Source organism: Silurus aristotelis, assembly GCF_946808225.1.
Source record: "Silurus aristotelis genome assembly, chromosome: 26".
In the NCBI taxonomy this organism is placed as follows: domain Eukaryota; kingdom Metazoa; phylum Chordata; class Actinopteri; order Siluriformes; family Siluridae; genus Silurus; species Silurus aristotelis.
Window position 1 is genome coordinate 8,001,975 of NC_139599.1, and position 22,194 is coordinate 8,024,168.

The window sequence follows — 22,194 nt, forward strand, 5'->3', positions numbered from 1 at the left end:
CACACACACACACACGGGCACACATGAACATCACCCATCCCTTCCTCACACACACACACACGGGCACACATGAACATCACCCATCCCTTCCTCACACACACACACACGGGCACACATGAACATCACCCATCCCTTCCTCACACACACACACACGGGCACACATGAACATCACCCATCCCTTCCTCACACACACACACACGGGCACACATGAACATCACCCATCCCTTCCTCACACACACACACACGGGCACACATGAACATCACCCATCCCTTCCTCACACACACACACACGGGCACACATGAACATCACCCATCCCTTCCTCACACACACACACACGGGCACACATGAACATCACCCATCCCTTCCTCACACACACACACACGGGCACACATGAACATCACCCATCCCTTCCTCACACACACACACACGGGCACACATGAACATCACCCATCCCTTCCTCACACACACACACACGGGCACACATGAACATCACCCATCCCTTCCTCACACACACACACACACACGGGCACACATGAACATCACCCATCCCTTCCTCACACACACACACACGGGCACACATGAACATCACCCATCCCTTCCTCACACACACACACACGGGCACACATGAACATCACCCATCCCTTCCTCACACACACACACACGGGCACACATGAACATCACCCATCCCTTCCTCACACACACACACACGGGCACACATGAACATCACCCATCCCTTCCTCACACACACACACACGGGCACACATGAACATCACCCAACCCTTCCTCACACACACACACACACGGGCACACATGAACATCACCCATCCCTTCCTCACACACACACACACGGGCACACATGAACATCACCCATCCCTTCCTCACACACACACACACGGGCACACATGAACATCACCCATCCCTTCCTCACACACACACACACACGGGCACACATGAACATCACCCATCCCTTCCTCACACACACACACACGGGCACACATGAACATCACCCATCCCTTCCTCACACACACACACACGGGCACACATGAACATCACCCATCCCTTCCTCACACACACACACACGGGCACACATGAACATCACCCATCCCTTCCTCACACACACACACACGGGCACACATGAACATCACCCATCCCTTCCTCACACACACACACACGGGCACACATGAACATCACCCATCCCTTCCTCACACACACACACACACGGGCACACATGAACATCACCCATCCCTTCCTCACACACACACACACGGGCACACATGAACATCACCCATCCCTTCCTCACACACACACACACACGGGCACACATGAACATCACCCATCCCTTCCTCACACACACACACACGGGCACACATGAACATCACCCATCCCTTCCTCACACACACACACACACACGGGCACACATGAACATCACCCATCCCTTCCTCACACACACACACACACACACGGGCACACATGAACATCACCCATCCCTTCCTCACACACACACACACGGGCACACATGAACATCACCCATCCCTTCCTCACACACACACACACGGGCACACATGAACATCACCCATCCCTTCCTCACACACACACACACACGGGCACACATGAACATCACCCATCCCTTCCTCACACACACACACACGGGCACACATGAACATCACCCATCCCTTCCTCACACACACACACACGGGCACACATGAACATCACCCATCCCTTCCTCACACACACGGGCACACATGAACATCACCCATTCCTTCCTCACACACACGGGCACACATGAACATCACCCATCCCTTCCTCACACACACACACACGGGCACACATGAACATCACCCATCCCTTCCTCACACACACACACACGGGCACACATTAACATCACCCATCCCTTCCTCACACACACACACACGGGCACACATGAACATCACCCATCCCTTCCTCACACACACACACACACGGGCACACATGAACATCACCCATCCCTTCCTCACACACACACACACACGGGCACACATGAACATCACCCATCCCTTCCTCACACACACACACACGGGCACACATGAACATCACCCATCCCTTCCTCACACACACACACACACGGGCACACATGAACATCACCCATCCCTTCCTCACACACACACACACGGGCACACATGAACATCACCCATCCCTTCCTCACACACACACACACGGGCACACATGAACATCACCCATCCCTTCCTCACACACACACACACGGGCACACATGAACATCACCCATCCCTTCCTCACACACACGGGCACACATGAACATCACCCATCCCTTCCTCACACACACACACACGGGCACACATGAACATCACCCATCCCTTCCTCACACACACACACACGGGCACACATGAACATCACCCATCCCTTCCTCACACACACACACACGGGCACACATGAACATCACCCATCCCTTCCTCACACACACACACGGGCACACATGAACATCACCCATCCCTTCCTCACACACACACACACACGGGCACACATGAACATCACCCATCCCTTCCTCACACACACACACACGGGCACACATGAACATCACCCATCCCTTCCTCACACACACACACGGGCACACATGAACATCACCCATCCCTTCCTCACACACACACACGGGCACACATGAACATCACCCATCCCTTCCTCACACACACACACGGGCACACATGAACATCACCCATCCCTTCCTCACACACACAAACGGGCACACATGAACATCACCCATCCCTTCCTCACACACACACACGGGCACACATGAACATCACCCATCCCTTCCTCACACACACACACGGGCACACATGAACATCACCCATCCCTTCCTCACACACACACACGGGCACACATGAACATCACCCATCCCTTCCTCACACACACACACGGGCACACATGAACATCACCCATCCCTTCCTCACACACACACACGGGCACACATGAACATCACCCATCCCTTCCTCACACACACACACGGGCACACATGAACATCACCCATCCCTTCCTCACACACACACACGGGCACACATGAACATCACCCATCCCTTCCTCACACACACACACGGGCACACATGAACATCACCCATCCCTTCCTCACACACACACACGGGCACACATGAACATCACCCATCCCTTCCTCACACACACACACGGGCACACATGAACATCACCCATCCCTTCCTCACACACACACACACACGGGCACACATGAACATCACCCATCCCTTCCTCACACACACACACACACGGGCACACATGAACATCACCCATCCCTTCCTCACACACACACACGGGCACACATGAACATCACCCATCCCTTCCTCACACACACACACGGGCACACATGAACATCACCCATCCCTTCCTCACACACACACACAGGCACACATGAACATCACCCATCCCTTCCTCACACACACACACGGGCACACATGAACATCACCCATCCCTTCCTCACACACACACACGGGCACACATGAACATCACCCATCCCTTCCTCACACACACACACGGGCACACATGAACATCACCCATCCCTTCCTCACACACACACACGGGCACACATGAACATCACCCATCCCTTCCTCACACACACACACACACACACGGGCACACATGAACATCACCCATCCCTTCCTCACACACACACACACACACACACACACGGGCACACATGAACATCACCCATCCCTTCCTCACACACACACACACACACGGGCACACATGAACATCACCCATCCCTTCCTCACACACACACACACACACGGGCACACATGAACATCACCCATCCCTTCCTCACACACACACACACACACGGGCACACATGAACATCACCCATCCCTTCCTCACACACACACACACACACGGGCACACATGAACATCACCCATCCCTTCCTCACACACACACACGGGCACACGGGCACACATGAACATCACCCATCCCTTCCTCACACACACACACACACACGGGCACACATGAACATCACCCATCCCTTCCTCACACACACACACACACACGGGCACACATGAACATCACCCATCCCTTCCTCACACACACACACACACACACACGGGCACACATGAACATCACCCATCCCTTCCTCACACACACACACACACACACACACGGGCACACATGAACATCACCCATCCCTTCCTCACACACACACACACACGAACATCACCCATCCCTTCCTCACACACACACACACACACACGAACATCACCCATCCCTTCCTCACACACACACACACACACGGGCACACACACACACGAACATCTCCCTTCCACACACACGGGCACACACACACACGAACATCTCCCTTCCACACACACGGGCACACACACACACACGAACATCTCCCTTCCACACACACACACACACACACACAAACATCTCCCTTCCACACACACACACACACACACACACACGAACATCTCCCTTCCACACACACACACACACACACACACACACACACACACACACACACACACACACACACACCTGCTCAGCCAAATTTATTGTAAATGTCACACACCAACATAATGTAAGAAATTGACTCCTACAGTTCTAAGACCAACTTAACAACTAACATTGTGTGCACTGTCTCACACACACAAACTCTGTTTAACCAAGTCCACAAACAAAAATATAATAATTTACAATAGCGTTTTTCTTTTACTATGTATGTTACTTAGTGGGAATTTTGGCATTCCTTGCCTTGAACAATCCCCTTCAAATCTGCCTCGTATTCCGTTGTTGCCACTCGTGTGTCAGTCAGAACAGCTCGATGCTTTGATTTCACGTGTTTCAGGGTAGAAAACAAGGACTTTGTGGGGTTTTTTTTTATGTGCGTGTTCACTTCGCTTGAGTTTAATACGGTATTTTCGTCAAATGCGCATGTGCGTGAGATGAATACACCGCAGGGGTGAGCAATTAATTTTTACAAGGGGCCACATGAGAAACCTGAATTGTGTCAGAGGGCCACACCAACGATAATATTTCAGGGATGCACCGAAATGAAAATTCAATTGGCAATGAAATCCATATTTTTTTGTGTTATGCCTGTTGCCTTGGCACCATCACTGGAAAACTTTCCTGCCTTTTCAAAAACGTCCACTACAGACGGAGTGCGCATGCTCGGATTGACTTTACTTTTCTGCGCCGCGTTCTTCCCATATTTAGAATGGCAATCGGGATGTTTGGATTTCAGGTGATAAATTGAACCGACTTGGAGAAGCTCTTTGCAGATACACCCCCTCTTGAAAATGTTTTGCAAATCGCTATCCGCACACATGTTGCTCTTATCCCGGTAACCGTGTGCTGGCTGCGCTTTTTTATTGCGTCATTACAATTGTGTTTCTGCCGTGTTGTCTCGGTGATTTAGGTATTTCCGAAAATTCTCTCTGCATCGCTGTAATTTATGATTGGCCTCATGCCAAGGTCTGATATACCACAAAGTTTCCCAGTAGGGGCAAGCTCATTTAAGTCTTAAAAATATCGTATTGAAATTAAGCAAAGCGAACACGCACATTAAAAATCAAACACAAAAATCTATATGAACGTAAGAGCATTGCATTCCGAACGTAAGAGCATGCATTCCGCATGAAACCAGCCAAAGAGCCGCATGCGGCTCGCGAGCCGTGGGTTGGCCACCCCTTAAATAGAGTACGATGAAGAAGATTGTAAATTTCTATATAGCAACAGACCCAAGCTTTGAGTCGCATGCCTTCAGTGCCAACAAGGGAAACACAGTCAGCAGTGTCAAACACATTCATTTAACCCTGTGAAGTCTAAATTACAAACCCAAGTCAATCAGTAGGATTAAGAGAAAATAATAGTTTTCAGAATATAAAACGAGAACAGCCAAACATATTGGCTAGACAGCGTTCTCAAATTGCCATGACTCAACAGTGGTTTGGCCACCAAAAGACATTATCTACCACTATAAAGCATTGAAATGCACATCCATGAAGAATAGGGGTGGCCAGTAAGATGCAAACCAATTTCATCAAGTAGCCACTCTGGTGCAAGAAAAGCAGTGGCCTTGGTAAACCCCATGGTCAGAACATTATGTTCCATTCCAGGTTGTTCTAAAGGACAATGGTCCTTGTCCAGTTCTTTAGAATCTATTATTTAATTACAACTACGAGCAAGTTATGTCTGTCTGTTAATATAGCTAGATATGTGAACCATTCGTGCCATCATCACTGTGGAACAGATGTTTTTAGAGGGTTAGCTTTTCAAAAACAGGCATTCCAATATTCCACAACTGACCTCATGGCCTACTCTATGCATTCTCACGTCCTCCAATGATGCATCAATCAAAACTCCACTCGAGATCCCTGAAACAGGGCAGCAGTTGATGCCCTGTCACACACTGACATAAAACATGAATGGGGAGGTATGACACCTCTGGCCAGGCCATCATGGAATGGTGTACAGACTGATTGCTATGTCATTAACAGCTCAGGAAATGATCATGAACGCTATAAACCTAGCACAAATGGCTTTGCATTCTGGACACTATATGCAGTAACTCTGTAAGCAGTTAGGATGGCTCCCTACAGATATAGGCTCACACCTTGTCTAAGAGTCCCTTAGAGCCTTTTTGGATAAACCCATACTGGATTCTGGTTTCAAACTGGCAACATTAAAACAGCCCATTTGCATTGGCTGGTAATCTAACAGATCAACAAATTTTTTTTTAACAAGGTTTAACCATCGCAAGGTTACATGTTAAAACATTTTTAACAAGGCAAATGACTTGTAGGACTCTAAATTTAAGTCGAGTACATTGTCGAGTACATTCCTTACATTAGAATGTAACTGTCATCCAGTCTTTCTGTAACTGTCATCCAGATCTGTCATCCGAACTTTAGAATGTGTCATTACAAGATTTGTAGTACTACTTGAGCTGCATGAAATTCACTCAACAAAATAGTTATTTATCTACATTTGCATTTATGGCTTTTTAAGACCCGCTTTTCCAGGACGACTTACCATCGAGCATGGTGAAAGTTAAAGGTCTTGCTCAAGGGCCCAGCAGTGGCAGCTTGATGGTGCTGGGATTTTAAATTGTGACCTTTTAATCCAGTGTCCAATGCCTTAACCACTGAGCTAACCTCTATAATAAAGTCACACAGTGCTCCCTTGTCTAAGCAGAGTCTGGCCTAGTGAATGGCAGTCCATCATTACAGTCTATGAACAATCTAGAAGCCCAGACATACTGTGGCACTTCATTCAGCAGCACTACAGCTACCTGGCCCTCACCATGTACCTTTTTCAGATCCTATTAAATTAACATAACCCCACCTATTAAGGTTAGTGTGGTGATTATATCTGAGCACCCTTTTTACTGAACTCCATTTAGGTCTTCAAAAAATCTTATATAATTTGGTATATTATATATTTTATCAGAGTGTGCATCCTGTCTTACATATATTGATATATAGAGAATATTAGTTAGATAGAGTATATAATACAAGTTAAAAAAAAAGATTAATGCCATACCTGGAATGGAATGTCAGCCATGGTCTTTGCTAGGTAGTAAGCCTTTAAACTGTACCAGTAGTTCAGATGCTCTCTCATAAAGACTGACATCTCCAGAGGAACTGCAAAAGTAGCACAAAGTTAGCCAATTGAACAAAAAAATTGCACATTATAACTAATATAGTCACTATAACCTATTAATATTAATAATGACCCTTCAAAAAAAAATAAAGGACAGACAGAAAAAAAAATCAACACAGTAATTACATGTAAGGACAGTGGGCATTAATGCAGCAAACATGAGGAAGAGCATGGAGAAAAAGAGGAATCCAGTGTTGCTGATCACTTTGCTGGCATCATTGCCAATGTTCAGGTACAGCAGACCGATCAGAACTCCGATAGACAGATGTGACATCACCCTCAGGTGAGTCAACACCTGGACACACAAAAGCAAATCCCATACCACGAAAAGTCAAATTTAAAAAAATAAACTAACAAGTTGTAAAGGTTAAAAAAAAATATCTTACCATGTCTCTGTATATAGTTATAAAGGTTCGTTTAAAAAGAATGCAGAACTGTGTGAGTGTACTGGTGGCAAAGGTACGTTTTTCAATTTGTCCGGACTCCTGTCCAAACAGAAGAGAACATGTGTGAGGAAGAGAGGCACAATAGACAAAGATGACAATGTTTGTTCACCAGTGAGTGCATGTGCCACTTACATTGTTACACTGTGATGGACAGGAGGTTGTGGGATCACTGTTGTCACTAGAGTTCTTTTTTTCACCCTCTGAACACATGCCAGTCTGCACTGCCTCGAAGAGCATGGGATTTAAATCACCATACTCTCCTGATGCCACTTCGATTACTGTAGAACACATGAAAGCAGAGTTTGTAGAAAAGATGTAGAGGATTTCTACTGTCTACAAAATTTAGAGAGTAGATAAAACAGAACATGTAATTTATGATAATACTGCTCATAAAAACTAAATGGCTAAACGTTTCCGGACACAATCATCCCACTTTCAGATTTAATCCACACATTGCCAGTGTTGTAAAGCTTAAATGCAGTATATCATATGTACACTATATGTACATAGGGAAAAGTTATATACACAAAATACTTTGCTCAAAAAAAGTTTGTAAAGTACCGTAATAACACTAGAAAATGAATATAAATTGACATCCAGTCTATTGGTGTCAGGCTGATGACGCGGAAGCAGAAATAACTCAATCTTTGTCTTTATTAAGCAGTTCAACCAAAAACACTCATAAGCCGTGACGAAAAGCAAACAAAGAATATCCGCTCGGGACGAGTAATCCACAACGAGAGTAAATGTCCAACGGAAATCAAAACCTGAAACGAAAGTAACTCTAACGGCAACGTGTAACCCACACGGGAACTGAGTCTGGAGACAGAACCAGCGGGAGGGCTGGCGGTCGCGGAACCACGGAATGATCAGCAAGACATCCAAAAACCGACAACCTGTGACGCGAGAACGTGAGTTTATATAGTCTATTCCTTAACGAGCCACAGCTGTCGGGGATCAAGCCGGCGCAGCATAGCGGAGGCAGCGTGACTGCGACCGAGGGGGGCGTGGCAGGGGGATCCCTGACAGCCACCGAGGGGGCGTGGCAGGGGAAACCCTAACAATTGGTTAGCATACAGGTTGTCTGTAAATAATCATACACAAAGAGTACATTTGCGAGACATGGAATCTGTTTGTATTTTAAATGAATCCAAGCTTTCCTCGGTTACTGTGTCAAGACGATATCCTGTATGGCTGGGAGAGGGTTGCTTTTGATGTTGTGTTCTGCTATTCTAACCGATGTCTAGAGAGACATACAGTTGTTGACAAATCTACAACTATACCCTAGAAAGACCAATCAGTATGATTTCTGTGGTAGAGCAGGAGGGAGTTGCTAAGAATATAAACTTAGTGCGCTTCTCCAGAAAGTAGAGTCTCTGGCTGAACAGTTTTGGTGTAGATTGACAAGGTGGGGTCATCAGTGATGTGTAAGGAGTTTGCTACTATATGAAACTAACTTACTACTACTGTATATCACATTGCTGCACACACACTCACTCACTCACACACACACACACACACACACACACACACACACACACACACACACACACACACACACACACACACACACACACATTGTACATACTGAAGTCTGCAGGATTGTGGTAAGTAGGGCAATGAAGACCCAGGTTCGTCAGATAGGGGATGAGATTTGGGACTGTGCCCTTGTATATGCACTGGCCCTGACTCAGAATGTACAGCTGCAACACAGAGCACAACAAAAGCAGGATGCAGATTAGACACTACCAATATTATATAATTAATACATAAAAACTATCACTATCCCTAGTTTATTTTTAATTGTAGTATTGACAAATATTGATGTAGCATTCTGGGGTACATCCCTGCATAATTATTTAGAATTAGAACTGCTAGTCAATCTGTATGAAAAATACCACAGCCCAGACTTATGCTTACTATTTAGAGTTTTTATTTTCAGTGTAGCTGCTACAAACATAAAACATTCTTTCTAATTATAATTATTAAGTGTACATTGTGTTACTTTTTTATTTAAATAGTGTCTAGTACCTTGTGGAACATCTCAAAAACTTTAGCACTGGGCTGGTGAATGGTACAGATGATGGTTCTTCCACCCAGAGCAAGTGACCTCATTAGAGAAACCACCTGGTAACAGGATGCACTGTCTAGACCACTAACACACACACACACACACACACACACACACACACACACACACACACACACACACACACACACACACACACACGCACACACACACAAATAGATGCAAATACAGTAGTGTTAATGCTAGGTAAAAACATTAAATAATGCCTTTTAAAATATATAGTTGGTTACAAAACATCATATTTGCCTACAATTCAGTCATTGTTATGTACACATACTGGCCACTTTGTTAGCACTTTTGTATGTCGCTCTGGATAAGGGCGTCTGCTAAATGCCGCAAATGTAAATATAAATGTGAATGTAAATGTAAAATCTTAATAACGCTACAAACAACAATGCCATGATCAAAGTCAATGGGATACAATTTTTTCTCATTCTGATGTCATCATAAACCTTTGATCTGTATACATGTATGTATGGATTTATGGATGTCGCATAACTGGCTGATTAGATGTGCAGTGCAGGTCTTGATAATAAAATGATCAGTGATTAAAAATGGACATCACACATAAAAATGGTAAATGCACCTAGTTGGTTCATCAAAGAACATGACAGGGGGGTTGTTGACCAGCTCCTGTGCAATAGCCAGCCGTTTTCGTTGACCTCCGGATAAAGAGTGTGTACGAGTGTGTGCACTCTCCTGCAGGCCTAGAGCAGTGAGGATCTCATTCACCTGTCACAAAGGTCAAATCAAATGTTTTTGTAAATTCAACTCTGTGAAGTTTGCAACACAAACATAGACATATAACAAAATATATTTATTTTTTCTAGTGTGGTTGCTGTACTTCAATTCAGATTAGATGGTGCAAGCATAAACCATGGCTGTTTCACTCACCAATTCTTTCTTTACTTCCATTTTCTCATTTAGCTTAAGGTTGGCTGAAACCTGCAAGACATAATTGAGAGTGAGAATGTGAATAGTGCATCAGAGGAGACTGAAGAAATGTGTGAGATAAGGAAAGATGGTTTTTTTTCTTTTTCCAATGAGCCGTTTTACCATCATGGCCTCCCGTGTGGTGAGGTGTGGCAAAAGCATGTCATCCTGCATAATGTAACAGGACATCTTCCTGAAGGTGCGAAGGTCACGCAGCTTCACGTTTACCAGGATTTGACCCTCCATACCAGTCTCTCTAAACAATTAAGAGAGAGAGACAGAGATAGATAGATAGATAGATAGATAGATAGATAGATAGATAGATAGATAGATAGATAGATAGATAGATAGATAGATAGATAGATAGATAGATAGATAGAGAGAGAGAGAGAGAGAGAGAGAAAAAGAGAGAGAGTGAGAGAGAGAGAGAGAGAGAGAAAGACAATACAACTTCTAGTACACACTTAAATTGATATAAGAATTAAATTGTATAAATTATAAAGAAATGGGGAAAAGTGTAGTGAGCAAATATAGGAAAAAAAGAAGAAAATTTAAAGTAAACAGTTGACATATGGAAAGACCAGCTGTATTGAACTGATAATGGTTATTAAGCAGCTATGGGGGCAACTGGGGTAAAGTAAACAGGTGCAGGACCACTGGGAAATATAGCACTGAATAAATGTATTAAAATATGCATTACTTTTTTTCATTTAAATGGATGATGTGCTACCAAAACGAAAAAAAAAAAAGACAGACAACTAGATATGAATGTCAGAATATTTCTTTCTTTTACCCTCACTCACCTGTATCCAGCAAGAATATTCATGAGGGTGGACTTGCCAGACCCAGAAGGCCCCATAATTCCAATGAGCTCTCCATTGCAAAACTTCCCTGACAAACACTTCAGAATCACCTTGCAAACTGAAAACATCAGACACGCATCAGTTTAGGTCATTATACTCACCCAGTCCTTACCATCTTAGAGTGAATAATTTCTAATTCGTTGTAAAATGTAACAGTTATCTATACATGAATAGATAATGTTCTTATTGATTGACAGTAAATGTGATATTGAAAACGCTTCACACTCGGAAAATTACACTTAGCTAGCAAGATTTTCCACATCTTTATGCAGACTGAACATGAAACATTTGCATCAACCCCTAATTCTGTAATTCCCTTGAACTTGATAAGACATAAAAATGCAGCTTGTTGTGTTGTAAACTACAAAACCCTTTTTGTGTGCACATCAGCTTTGGTTTAACTAGCTCAGTGTTCACTAATGAATCCAGATACTCTTTAAGTTAGAATGCCTTCTTTATTGTACCCAAGCAATAAATAGATAAATAAATAAGTATACAAACAAACAAACAAATATGAATATAGAAAATGCAGTAAAGAAACACTGCACCTCTTCTACCTATTGTTGCCCATGATTACGAGTCGCTTGCTTGCCTGTCCTGTTCTTAGGGGACCAATACTCATACCATATTCATGTAAACAATACACATGTATTATAAATGGGTTTATTAAATGTAAACATGTAAAAATGCAAAACACCATTTAAAAGGGCAATCGTGAATAATATTTAACTTAACAACCATCTAAACTTTGCACAAAAACACCTTAATATATACTCCAAAAAAGGTCTTAAATCCTAGAGGTAAAAATGCTGACACTGAGAATACTTTAAACACTGGAAAACTTTCCAATGAATGTAAAGAAAACTTTATTAGTTCACACTTCTTTGCTGGCTATACAAGTCTTTTTTTTTCTATAAAAATTATAATGTACTTGTTTATAACTCATATGATACTGACCTGCTTTAGCTGAAACTTCTTCGAGAATGCAACAGAGTTGCAATGCTTTTTGGAATAACTGGAGTCAAAATTGCTAAATTTTAATAGATAGCTATGTGCATTCCCTCCTGCATTTTGCAATAAATATCTATCAGAATATCTACTATTGTCAATAATTATCAAAACAACTAAAGCTATATCACAAATATGTTAAGGAATTTCTACAGAATAAAAATTGAATATGGTAATATTTCAACCAGAATGATTGTTGTTATCTGCTTTAAACCAGGCACCCACCCCTCTGCATATAAAGCCTTTCTCTTATCCCCACTGCATCCTCATGAACAATCTCATTTTGGTTTTGATTTATGAAGTGTTATGTGGAAATATTACAAAGGTTATTTACAGTGTAATTTCTTGTACCGTGTGACCTTTTTAAAAAAAAACTTAAATTGCTTATCCGTAATGATTTAAACAGATAATTTATGACTCAATAATCATTTGTCAATGCTTCACACATTGTAGCACATAACACACATGGAACCATGAAATGTGACATGCTGACAAGTAGCTGAACATACTATTGCATACCCTGCAGTACAGCATGATTGTCAGGCTGCAGACGCGGAAGCAGATAAAGTCCAATCATGTTCTTTATTGAGGTGCAAAAAACAAAACACTCATACACCAATGAAAACAAAAGCAAACCCAGACATCCGCTCGTAACGAAGTATCCACTATGAGCGCGAATGTCAAACGCCTAATCCCAATGCAAGTAAAGCTTTCGGCAATGAGTACTTCAATAAGGAAATGGAGTTCGGAGAAATAGCCAGCGGTGAATCCCGGCGTTTGAGAAGCCACGCGATTTACCTGCATGACAATACAACGACCGACAGCCTGTGACTCAAGAACGTGAGTTTATGTAGTCTGATCTTTCATGAGCCACAGCTGTCGGTAATCTTGGGAAGCAGCGTGACTGCTATCGAGGGGGGCGTGGCAGGGTGGATCTCTGACAGCCACAGACGGGGGCGTGGCAGGGTGAATCCCAGACAGCTACAGAGGGGGGCGTGGCAGGGTGAATCCCTGACAGTACCCCCCCATCCAGGGGCGACACCTGACGCCCCAAAACCCACCTATGCCAGGCGGGCCAGGGCACTCCGAGGAAGGCCTCCTTAGACGCCTGGGAGCAACGGAGGCCTGGTGAGCATCCTCTGCTGAGAGCCGGCATGGAACACCTTGCAGAAGGATCCGGAACGGAGCCACACCCTCGGTGCTGACGGGAGGCTGAGTAAAGCCCCTGGCGGGGATTGAAGCCGGAGCGATCTCCATGGCGGGGAACCGGAACTGGACGCCAACCATGACAATGACCGGGGAGTGGAGGATGTCCCGGGCGGAGACCAGGAACGTCGTACCACCCTCTGAGGGACCTGGAGGACCGACGTCGCCGTCGGAGGGACCTGGAGGACCGACGTCGCCGTCGGAGGGACCTGGAGGACCGACGTCGCCGTCGGAGGGACCTGGAGGACCGACGTCGCCGTCGGAGGGACCTGGAGGACCGACGTCGCCGTGCGGGGATCCTGTGGGCGATCCGTCGTCCTGAAGAGGACCCGGGGGCGAGACGTCGCCCTGCGTGGAGCCTGGATGCGATCCTTCGCCCTGAAGAGGACCCGGGGGCGAGACGTCGCCTTCTGTGGAGCCCGGGGGCGAGACGTCGCCTTCTGTGGAGCCGGGGGGCGAGACGTCGCCTTCTGTGGAGCCCGGGGGCGAGACGTCGCCTTCTGTGGAGCCCGGGGGCGAGCCGTCGCCTTCTGTGGAGCCCGGGGGCGAGCCGTCGCCTTCTGTGGAGCCCGGGGGCGAGCCGTCGCCTTCTGCGGGCGCTGGAGACGAGCCGTCGCCTTCTGCGGGCGCTGGAGACGAGCCGTCGCCTTCTGCGGGCGCTGGAGACGAGCCGTCGCCTTCTGCGGGACTGTGGGGTGAGCCGTCGCCGTCGGTGGAACCCGGGGGCAGCGGTTCAACTTCCCTTTTGCAGTCCTGGAGCTGGGGTGAGTGCACAAGGAAACCCCTGGGCGTAGGGGCGCTCCTTGGGACCCTTAGGAGCAGATCGGAGCCCACTGAGCAGCCTGGAAATGAGGTGAAGCCTGCCTGGAGATCCACGAGCGGAGAAGGGCTCGCCTGGAGGTCCACGACATCAGTGGAGCTCTCTTTGGGACACTGAAGCGGAGACGAGCTCGTGGGGTCGCTCGGAGGCGGAGACGAGCTCGTGGGGTCGCTCGGAGGCGGAGACGAGCTCGTGGGGTCGCTCGGAGGCGGAGACGAGCTCGTGGGGTCGCTCGGAGGCGGAGACGAGCTCGTGGGGTCGCTCGGAGGCGGAGACGAGCTCGTGGGGTCGCTCGGAGGCGGAGACGAGCTCGTGGGGTCGCTCGGAGGCGGAGTCGTGCCCTCTGGAGGAGCCAGGAGCTGGGCGGAGCTCTCTGGAGGAGCCAGGAGCTGGGCGGAGCTCTCTGGAGGGACCTGGAGCTGGGCGGAGCTCTCTGGAGGGACCTGGAGCTGGGCGGAGCTCTCTGGAGGGACCTGGAGCTGGGCGGAGCTCTCTGGAGGGACCTGGAGCTGGGCGGAGCTCTCTGGAGGGACCTGGAGCTGGGCGGAGCTCTCTTGGAGATCCTGAGGCGGAGCCGAGCTTTTCGTGGGCATGTCGCCTTGGAAGGGGCTCTGGGATGTGGCGTCGTCTGGAGAGGGACTCGGAGGAGTCACTTCGCCTTCTGTGACCGGAGGTGGCGGCGCGGCCCTCTCGTGAAGACTCTGTGGCGGCGCGGCGCTCTCGTGAAGACTCTGTGGCGGCGCGGCGCTCTCGTGAAGACTCTGTGGCGACCACCTCTATCCCCAACTTCCCCAGAAGCAGCCCGCTGAATTCGGCGAGTGAGCCGAATTTGCCCCCTTTGGCGCTCCATAGTGAGCTGGCTTTGGCAAGAACTTCACCAGACAGGAGGGAAATACAGAGGGCAATCTTGGCTCGTTCGGAAGGAAACCGGGAAATGTTAACAGCCACATACTCGCCGATGCCTTGCAGAAATCCGCCTAATTCGTCTTTTTTCCCCGAGTAACGAGCCGGTAATCCCCTCGCGCTCTCTGAGGGGCGTGGCGCAGCCGCGCTCTCATGATCCGGCTTCTGTGGATCTGATCCGCGAGGAGCGGCACTGAGCTTCCGGAGGAAATCCGAAGCCGGGTTCAGCTGCCGATCCGTCGCGGTCGGAATCGCGGAATGGCGAATCCGCGTTCGGTATAGGTCGGTCGTTCTGTCAGGCTGCAGACGCGGAAGCAGATAAAGTCCAATCATGTTCTTTATTGAGGTGCAAAAAACAAAACACTCATACACCAATGAAAACAAAAGCAAACCCAGACATCCGCTCGTAACGAAGTATCCACTATGAGCGCGAATGTCAAACGCCTAATCCCAATGCAAGTAAAGCTTTCGGCAATGAGTACTTCAATAAGGAAATGGAGTTCAGAGAAATAGCCAGCGGTGAATCCCGGCGTTTGAGCAGCCACGCGATTTACCTGCATGACAATACAACGACCGACAGCCTGTGACTCAAGAACGTGAGTTTATGTAGTCTGAACTTTCATGAGCCACAGCTGTCGGTAATCTTGGGAAGCAGCGTGACTGCTATCGAGGGGGGCGTGGCAGGGTGGATCTCTGACAGCCACAGACGGGGGCGTGGCAGGGTGAATCCCTGACAGCTACAGAGGGGGGCGTGGCAGGGTGAATCCCTGACAATGATGTAGTAAACAAATTAAAGAACAAAATATTTCTTCCCTGAAACTCTCTTTCCTCCATTGGTAAAGTATAAATCACATCTGAACCACATTCAACAGCATTTAATATACAGTAAGTGTGTGCACACTAAAACATAATGTAGACATTATGTACAAGTAGCTGTATTTGATAAATGCTTTTATTGTGCAAACCCAATCAGCTGAGGATGCCTGAATACAACCCACTTTGCCCCCAACATTAAAAAAAAATTTCAAATCCTAATGCAGACTTGGTCTTTAAAAACCATTAATTTTGTCTACATTTGGTTTATTTTAAATACTTGTTTAAGCTTATTCTCTTGAGGAAAACCCCATCATGCAGAAGCAACTTATCTTTGGGCTGAAATATAATAACGCTTGAAAGAATTCCTGATCAATCCTTACCAGGTCCCCTGGCAAACAGCCTCAGAAAATCAATGATACAGCAACCTATTCAACAGTATTTATCACTTGCAGTACCACTATATAGCTCCCAGTTTTTCCCACTTGTTGCTGTGCACCATTGTTCTATTTTTCACTTTTGTCTATTTTTACTATTTTATAATGGCTGTTATTGCAAGGATCTCCATTAGCTTGGGGTTTGTCAGGGATCCACCCGCCACACCCCCTTTTGTGGCTTTCATGCCTCCGCTCTCCCTGGAGCTCCAGGCTTAACCACACCTGGAGCTCGTTGTCACTCGTGCCTCCGCTCTCTCTGGAGCTCCAGACTTAACTGCGCACACACGGGGGATTAACATCACTTTACCCCACTTCTGCATAAGCTCCTCACTCTCACTTCCTCCCTTGTTTGTTATTGAATGTGTTAGGTGTTACGTACTGCTGTATGGTTTCACTGTTGCATGCAGTACTCTGTGCTGTCCGTTCTATTCAGACTCTACTATCCGGTACCTGCTGCGCTTCTCCTCCCCGCGCATCTCGGATCAGCTACACTTCTCCCCAAGCGCACCTTGGATTCTTTCAACCTAAGGACTGCTGTGTGTGTGTGTGTGTGTGTGTGTGTGTGTGTGTGTGTGCATGCGTGTGTGAGTGTGTGTGCTCGTGTGTGTCTCTCTCCCTCAATCTTATCATTAAACCTAAACGAGCTGTTTTCCGGCATACGCCTCAATACTGAGCAAAACCTGATATGATATTTTGCTGTTGTAGGCCCTGGGTTTTACGGCTTAATATGACAATTCATGGTTATTGGCACAGTTGTTTGTGCCAATAACCATGAATTGTCATATTAAGCCTAAAAACACAGGGCCTACAACAGCACAATATCACATCAGGTTTTGCTCCTACCAGATTAGAGCAACAAAACCAAGGCCATGCAAAGCACACTGGATATTTTTTAAGTGCACCATTCTGGGTAAACTGGGTAAATCCCAAATGTTCAGCTATTCCAAAAAACATAACCTAGCCTGTGTGACACAAAAAATATGTTTAAAGCATGGTAAAAAAAAAAATTTTGATGTTATATTCTGATATAAACATTTGACTGCAGATCTTGTGAAATATGTTATATATTATTACATGCAATACATTGCTGCCACACTGGTTGATACATGTATGAATGAGCAGGGGTTCACATGTTTTTATTATACTGCAAAAAAGAAGTGGTCACTAAATAGTTAAGGCTCCATTTGCTCTGACCCTCAGCACAGCTAGATGGTCATTTAAAGCTATTAATATACAAAAATACAAAACAGAACAAATAAACCAAAAGAATTTAGGTGGAATAAATAGAACAATATAATGCGTGACTGGAAAAGGAGAGCTGTGGCTGTAATCTAAATTAATCCAAATAATTTCTTTTAAGATGCTTTGCAGTTCCCACAGAGATTTTGTATCAATTTAAATAATGGCATTTCGTACTTATGATTTTGTAGTTACATGTTTTGGAAAAAAAAGTTACTGGTTACTTATCACCAGTGTTGGCCAGTAACGCGTTACCTTTTACAGTAACTAATACTGTAACTGTTACTTTTAAAAATAATGTAACTTCGTTACCGTTACCGTATGATGCGTTACCTTTTTTTAATGAATTAATTTCGGCTAAAGTGTAGACTACAGTTTAACCTGCTTACAGCAGCGACGCATTGTGGGATTGGTTTTCACCTACTTGTACAGTGTAAGCTGACAAGTCATTTATTGCCAGTTGAATCAGAGGTATTGTATTTTTGTAAAAAAGAATTGCACTGATAAACCTGAACTAAAGCGCAAAACAAAGTGGAAACATAACCTTTTTATCTTTCTTTCTGCTTAAAAAGAATTACCAGCATACAAAGAGAAAAAGCACACCTTTTAACATACCATAAATTTGGATATTTTTTAAAAGAATTTAGCTAACTATTATTTACTTTATTAAACACTTGGCTGTTACCTGTTTAAGGGTGGGAAATGAATGGTGTGAAAAAAGTTCTGTTTATTCTGCTAAATGCATTTATCCTGAAATGTGAAGTGGTGGATAAAGTACACCATTTCTCTACTGGATTATTCAGATCCAATGCTTCAATATTACCCCAGTAACAGTAAAATTGCTCATTTTTGAGTAAATTTTAAATAATAGTTGCTTTTTCAAGTACTCCAGTAATAAAAGTAAAGGCACTGATCTATGAGAAGTATATCTTAATAATTAATGAAATTCAATGGACCATCATACCTTTTAAAGGAGATGGATTTCTTTTTAATAAACAATATTTATCATATTAATGTTGTAGGCAAGTCAAACAATTTCACTGAATCTTAGAATTCAACTGCTTCCAAATGCTAACCATCTAATCAAACAATGTTGCCAACACACAACCACATCAACTGGCAAATTATAAATAATATGATCTAGATCAATTATTATTTTAATTGTAAACTCTGTAAAATCTATGTATTCTAAACTATAAACTAAGTACCTTTCTTCCTCCAGCATGGACCCTCATTAACAATGTAGGAAAGATCGGTGAACTCCAGGTCTACAGTCGAGCGCCGTGGTAGGTGTGAGAACCTCTGCGCCATTGTGATGTGGTTCAACATGACTGCGTCCAGAGGGGCTTCTCCTGTCTCTTCCATTTGGATGGAGACCGTCCCTTGCTCTGTACTTTCAGCCATAGCAGCAATCTGTAAAGCGGAGACACTGTGAGAATGTGTTGACTGCATTACATTGCCACACAGGACTCCTGTATTTATACAGTTTCTAACTTCCTGACTTGTTTTCCAGAATATTGTTTGTTTGGTTTAGTCTGGTCTACTTAGTCCCCAAGCACTTTGTTTATATATACACGCACAATGTTTTTTAATAAGTATTCACCCCATTACCTTTTACAGATTATTTAGTGGACCTGAACTGAATTTAAGTAGGATTATATGTCATTAATTATAAGGAAACAGACCATAATAATAACACACGGGACATCAATATAGTTTGCAAAACTAATTAATAATTGAATGTGACTTTCGAGCACAACGTCCTGTACCAGAACACATTTTGTGGGGTTTTCAATGGGTGAATACTTATGCAATCAGAGTTTTACTCTTTTATATTTGGAATTATATTACATATAAGTGGAGTAAACATTTATGCACACCACTTTATCTATTTTTTCTATGTGCTTTGCAAGGTTAGCAGTTAATTAGGGTTACCCGTGCTCCCAGATTAAAAATAAATTACCCATTATAGAATTACTTATTCCCAGAACCGGGATATCTGACTTTTTCAGTCACAGATTTGGATTTGGATTTGAACTAGGAGACACCAACCTGTTCCAGTAGTCGAGATTTTCAAAAAGCACATACCAATCTTATGGTCAGGTGTCTACAAACGTTTGGCCATATATTGTGTTTTCATGTTTGGCCATGTTTATTAATATTTAGTTCCCAGTTTCTTGTGCATCTAGTTCCTAGTCTCATTTTAAATTATGAACCAGAGACAATATGATAATGCCAAACTCACTCTGGGTAAATGTTTAATTATTATAAATAAACAGACTGTACAAAGGATAATATCTGAAACAGATGACTTGGTGATTATGTGATGACACTAAATACTGAAATAGAAACAATACAGTGCTTTGAAGCATAACAAGTTGTTCTGCATTTTCAGTTCTACAGCTGTGATGTCATGAAGATTTAAAGACAAAAAAAGCATAAAGAGGAGTCTAACGAGAGCTGGGATTTTCATTATCTGTAATGAAGCCTGATTCTGATGTGTTTAAATTGATCCTAAATGCAACTCAATTACTAGTGCAATTCTTCTGAATGAAAGTTCTCAACCAGAGTGATCGTCAACACCTGTCCCTCGTTACCATTCCCCTTTATAAGTTCCCGTTCCAACCTCACACGCTGTCGGGTCTACTTGGTCATGCTAGTGATCTCCTGGATTCAAGACCGCCAGCATGCCCCACTGGTTTAAGCTCCCTGTTCCTATCCTACGGATTAAACCCGCATTACGGTTTATAACTCTCCCTGAATCTTTCATGGATACTAAACGTTCAATAAACATGATCGAGTTACTCCCCTTTCCTATGTGTGTTTACTGTCCTGACACAGAGAAAGACTATCCTTATTGGTCTTGGATTTTAGGTAGTTCAGAACTTCCTTATACCAATCAAAACCACTTATTATTACACAATTAAATTATTATAATTGTTACCAACACAATAGTTGTTGGCATTCAAATTGCTGATGTTTGGGATACAGAATTGGTGCAAGGTGAGATGTAAGTAATCTGACCATAGAGAAGGATAGTAAGAGTTGCTTGAGACTTACAGTACTCTTAATATAAATATAAAGAGTGTGCTTGTCTCTGTGATTCTGACGCTACCTGTTTTTTGGTCTCGTGCAATCCAGCTCTGTTATAGTCTCAGTCTTTTTTTTATTTTTATATTTTTATAATGTTTTATATTTAAGCAGAATCAAAGTCAAAAGTAAACAGTACAAATAATTGTCATTGTTTATAAATCATAAGGTAAATTGCATAACTTTGGATAAACCAAATAGAATTGACAATTTTTCTTAACACAGCCCATTTTTATCTCCGACACCAATTAAAGTTCAAACGTAAAGAGCCCTAGAAACATAAAATAATAATTAATATTAAAAGAAAAGGCAAAAGTGGAAAAATGTCCTGCCTCATAAGAGTGGTGTGCATTTCATCTTCCATTAGCTGAGGCATTTGTTTACAGCTCTCAGCTATGCTTAGACAGTGCGGCCAGTCCTTTACACATAAACCAACACTTCCTTTGGTGTAATTAAATGTACAGTATTTATCTTAATTTGTGGGTTTGTGTTGGATCACTTTCTGTATTTTTATTTTTTATATTCTTCAATTGCAATAATATCAAATATTTCTTAATGGCATGCTCAGACCATGACTTACTAACCTAGTATATAGGATGTGTTTTTACAAAGACACTACAAAGCTCTCCATGCATACATTTACACACATCCAGGAGTAAGATATTACAATATTACCCCCAAAAAAATTTGTC

At 44.3% G+C, this 22,194-nt stretch overlaps 1 protein-coding gene across 3 annotated transcripts in view; it reads right to left on the reverse strand.

Annotated features, from left to right (window-relative positions):
- The window catches only part of LOC310720793 (ATP-binding cassette sub-family G member 4-like), a 42,669-nt gene that overhangs the window by 19,579 nt on the left and 896 nt on the right, over positions 1-22,194 (reverse strand). For 2 of the 3 annotated variants that reach the window (XM_083531863.1, XM_083531862.1), the window contains exons 2-12: positions 19,621-19,825; positions 11,927-12,044; positions 11,247-11,379; positions 11,085-11,135; positions 10,777-10,922; positions 10,133-10,256; positions 9,690-9,804; positions 8,234-8,379; positions 8,042-8,140; positions 7,782-7,950; positions 7,536-7,636 (exon numbers count right to left, since the gene is read on the reverse strand). In XM_083531863.1, the coding sequence (XP_083387989.1) occupies positions 7,536-7,636; positions 7,782-7,950; positions 8,042-8,140; positions 8,234-8,379; positions 9,690-9,804; positions 10,133-10,256; positions 10,777-10,922; positions 11,085-11,135; positions 11,247-11,379; positions 11,927-12,044; positions 19,621-19,825 (1,407 nt within the window). The remainder of the gene's footprint in view (positions 1-7,535; positions 7,637-7,781; positions 7,951-8,041; positions 8,141-8,233; positions 8,380-9,689; positions 9,805-10,132; positions 10,257-10,776; positions 10,923-11,084; positions 11,136-11,246; positions 11,380-11,926; positions 12,045-19,620; positions 19,826-22,194) is intronic. The other variant, XM_083531861.1, reaches the window with a different exon arrangement.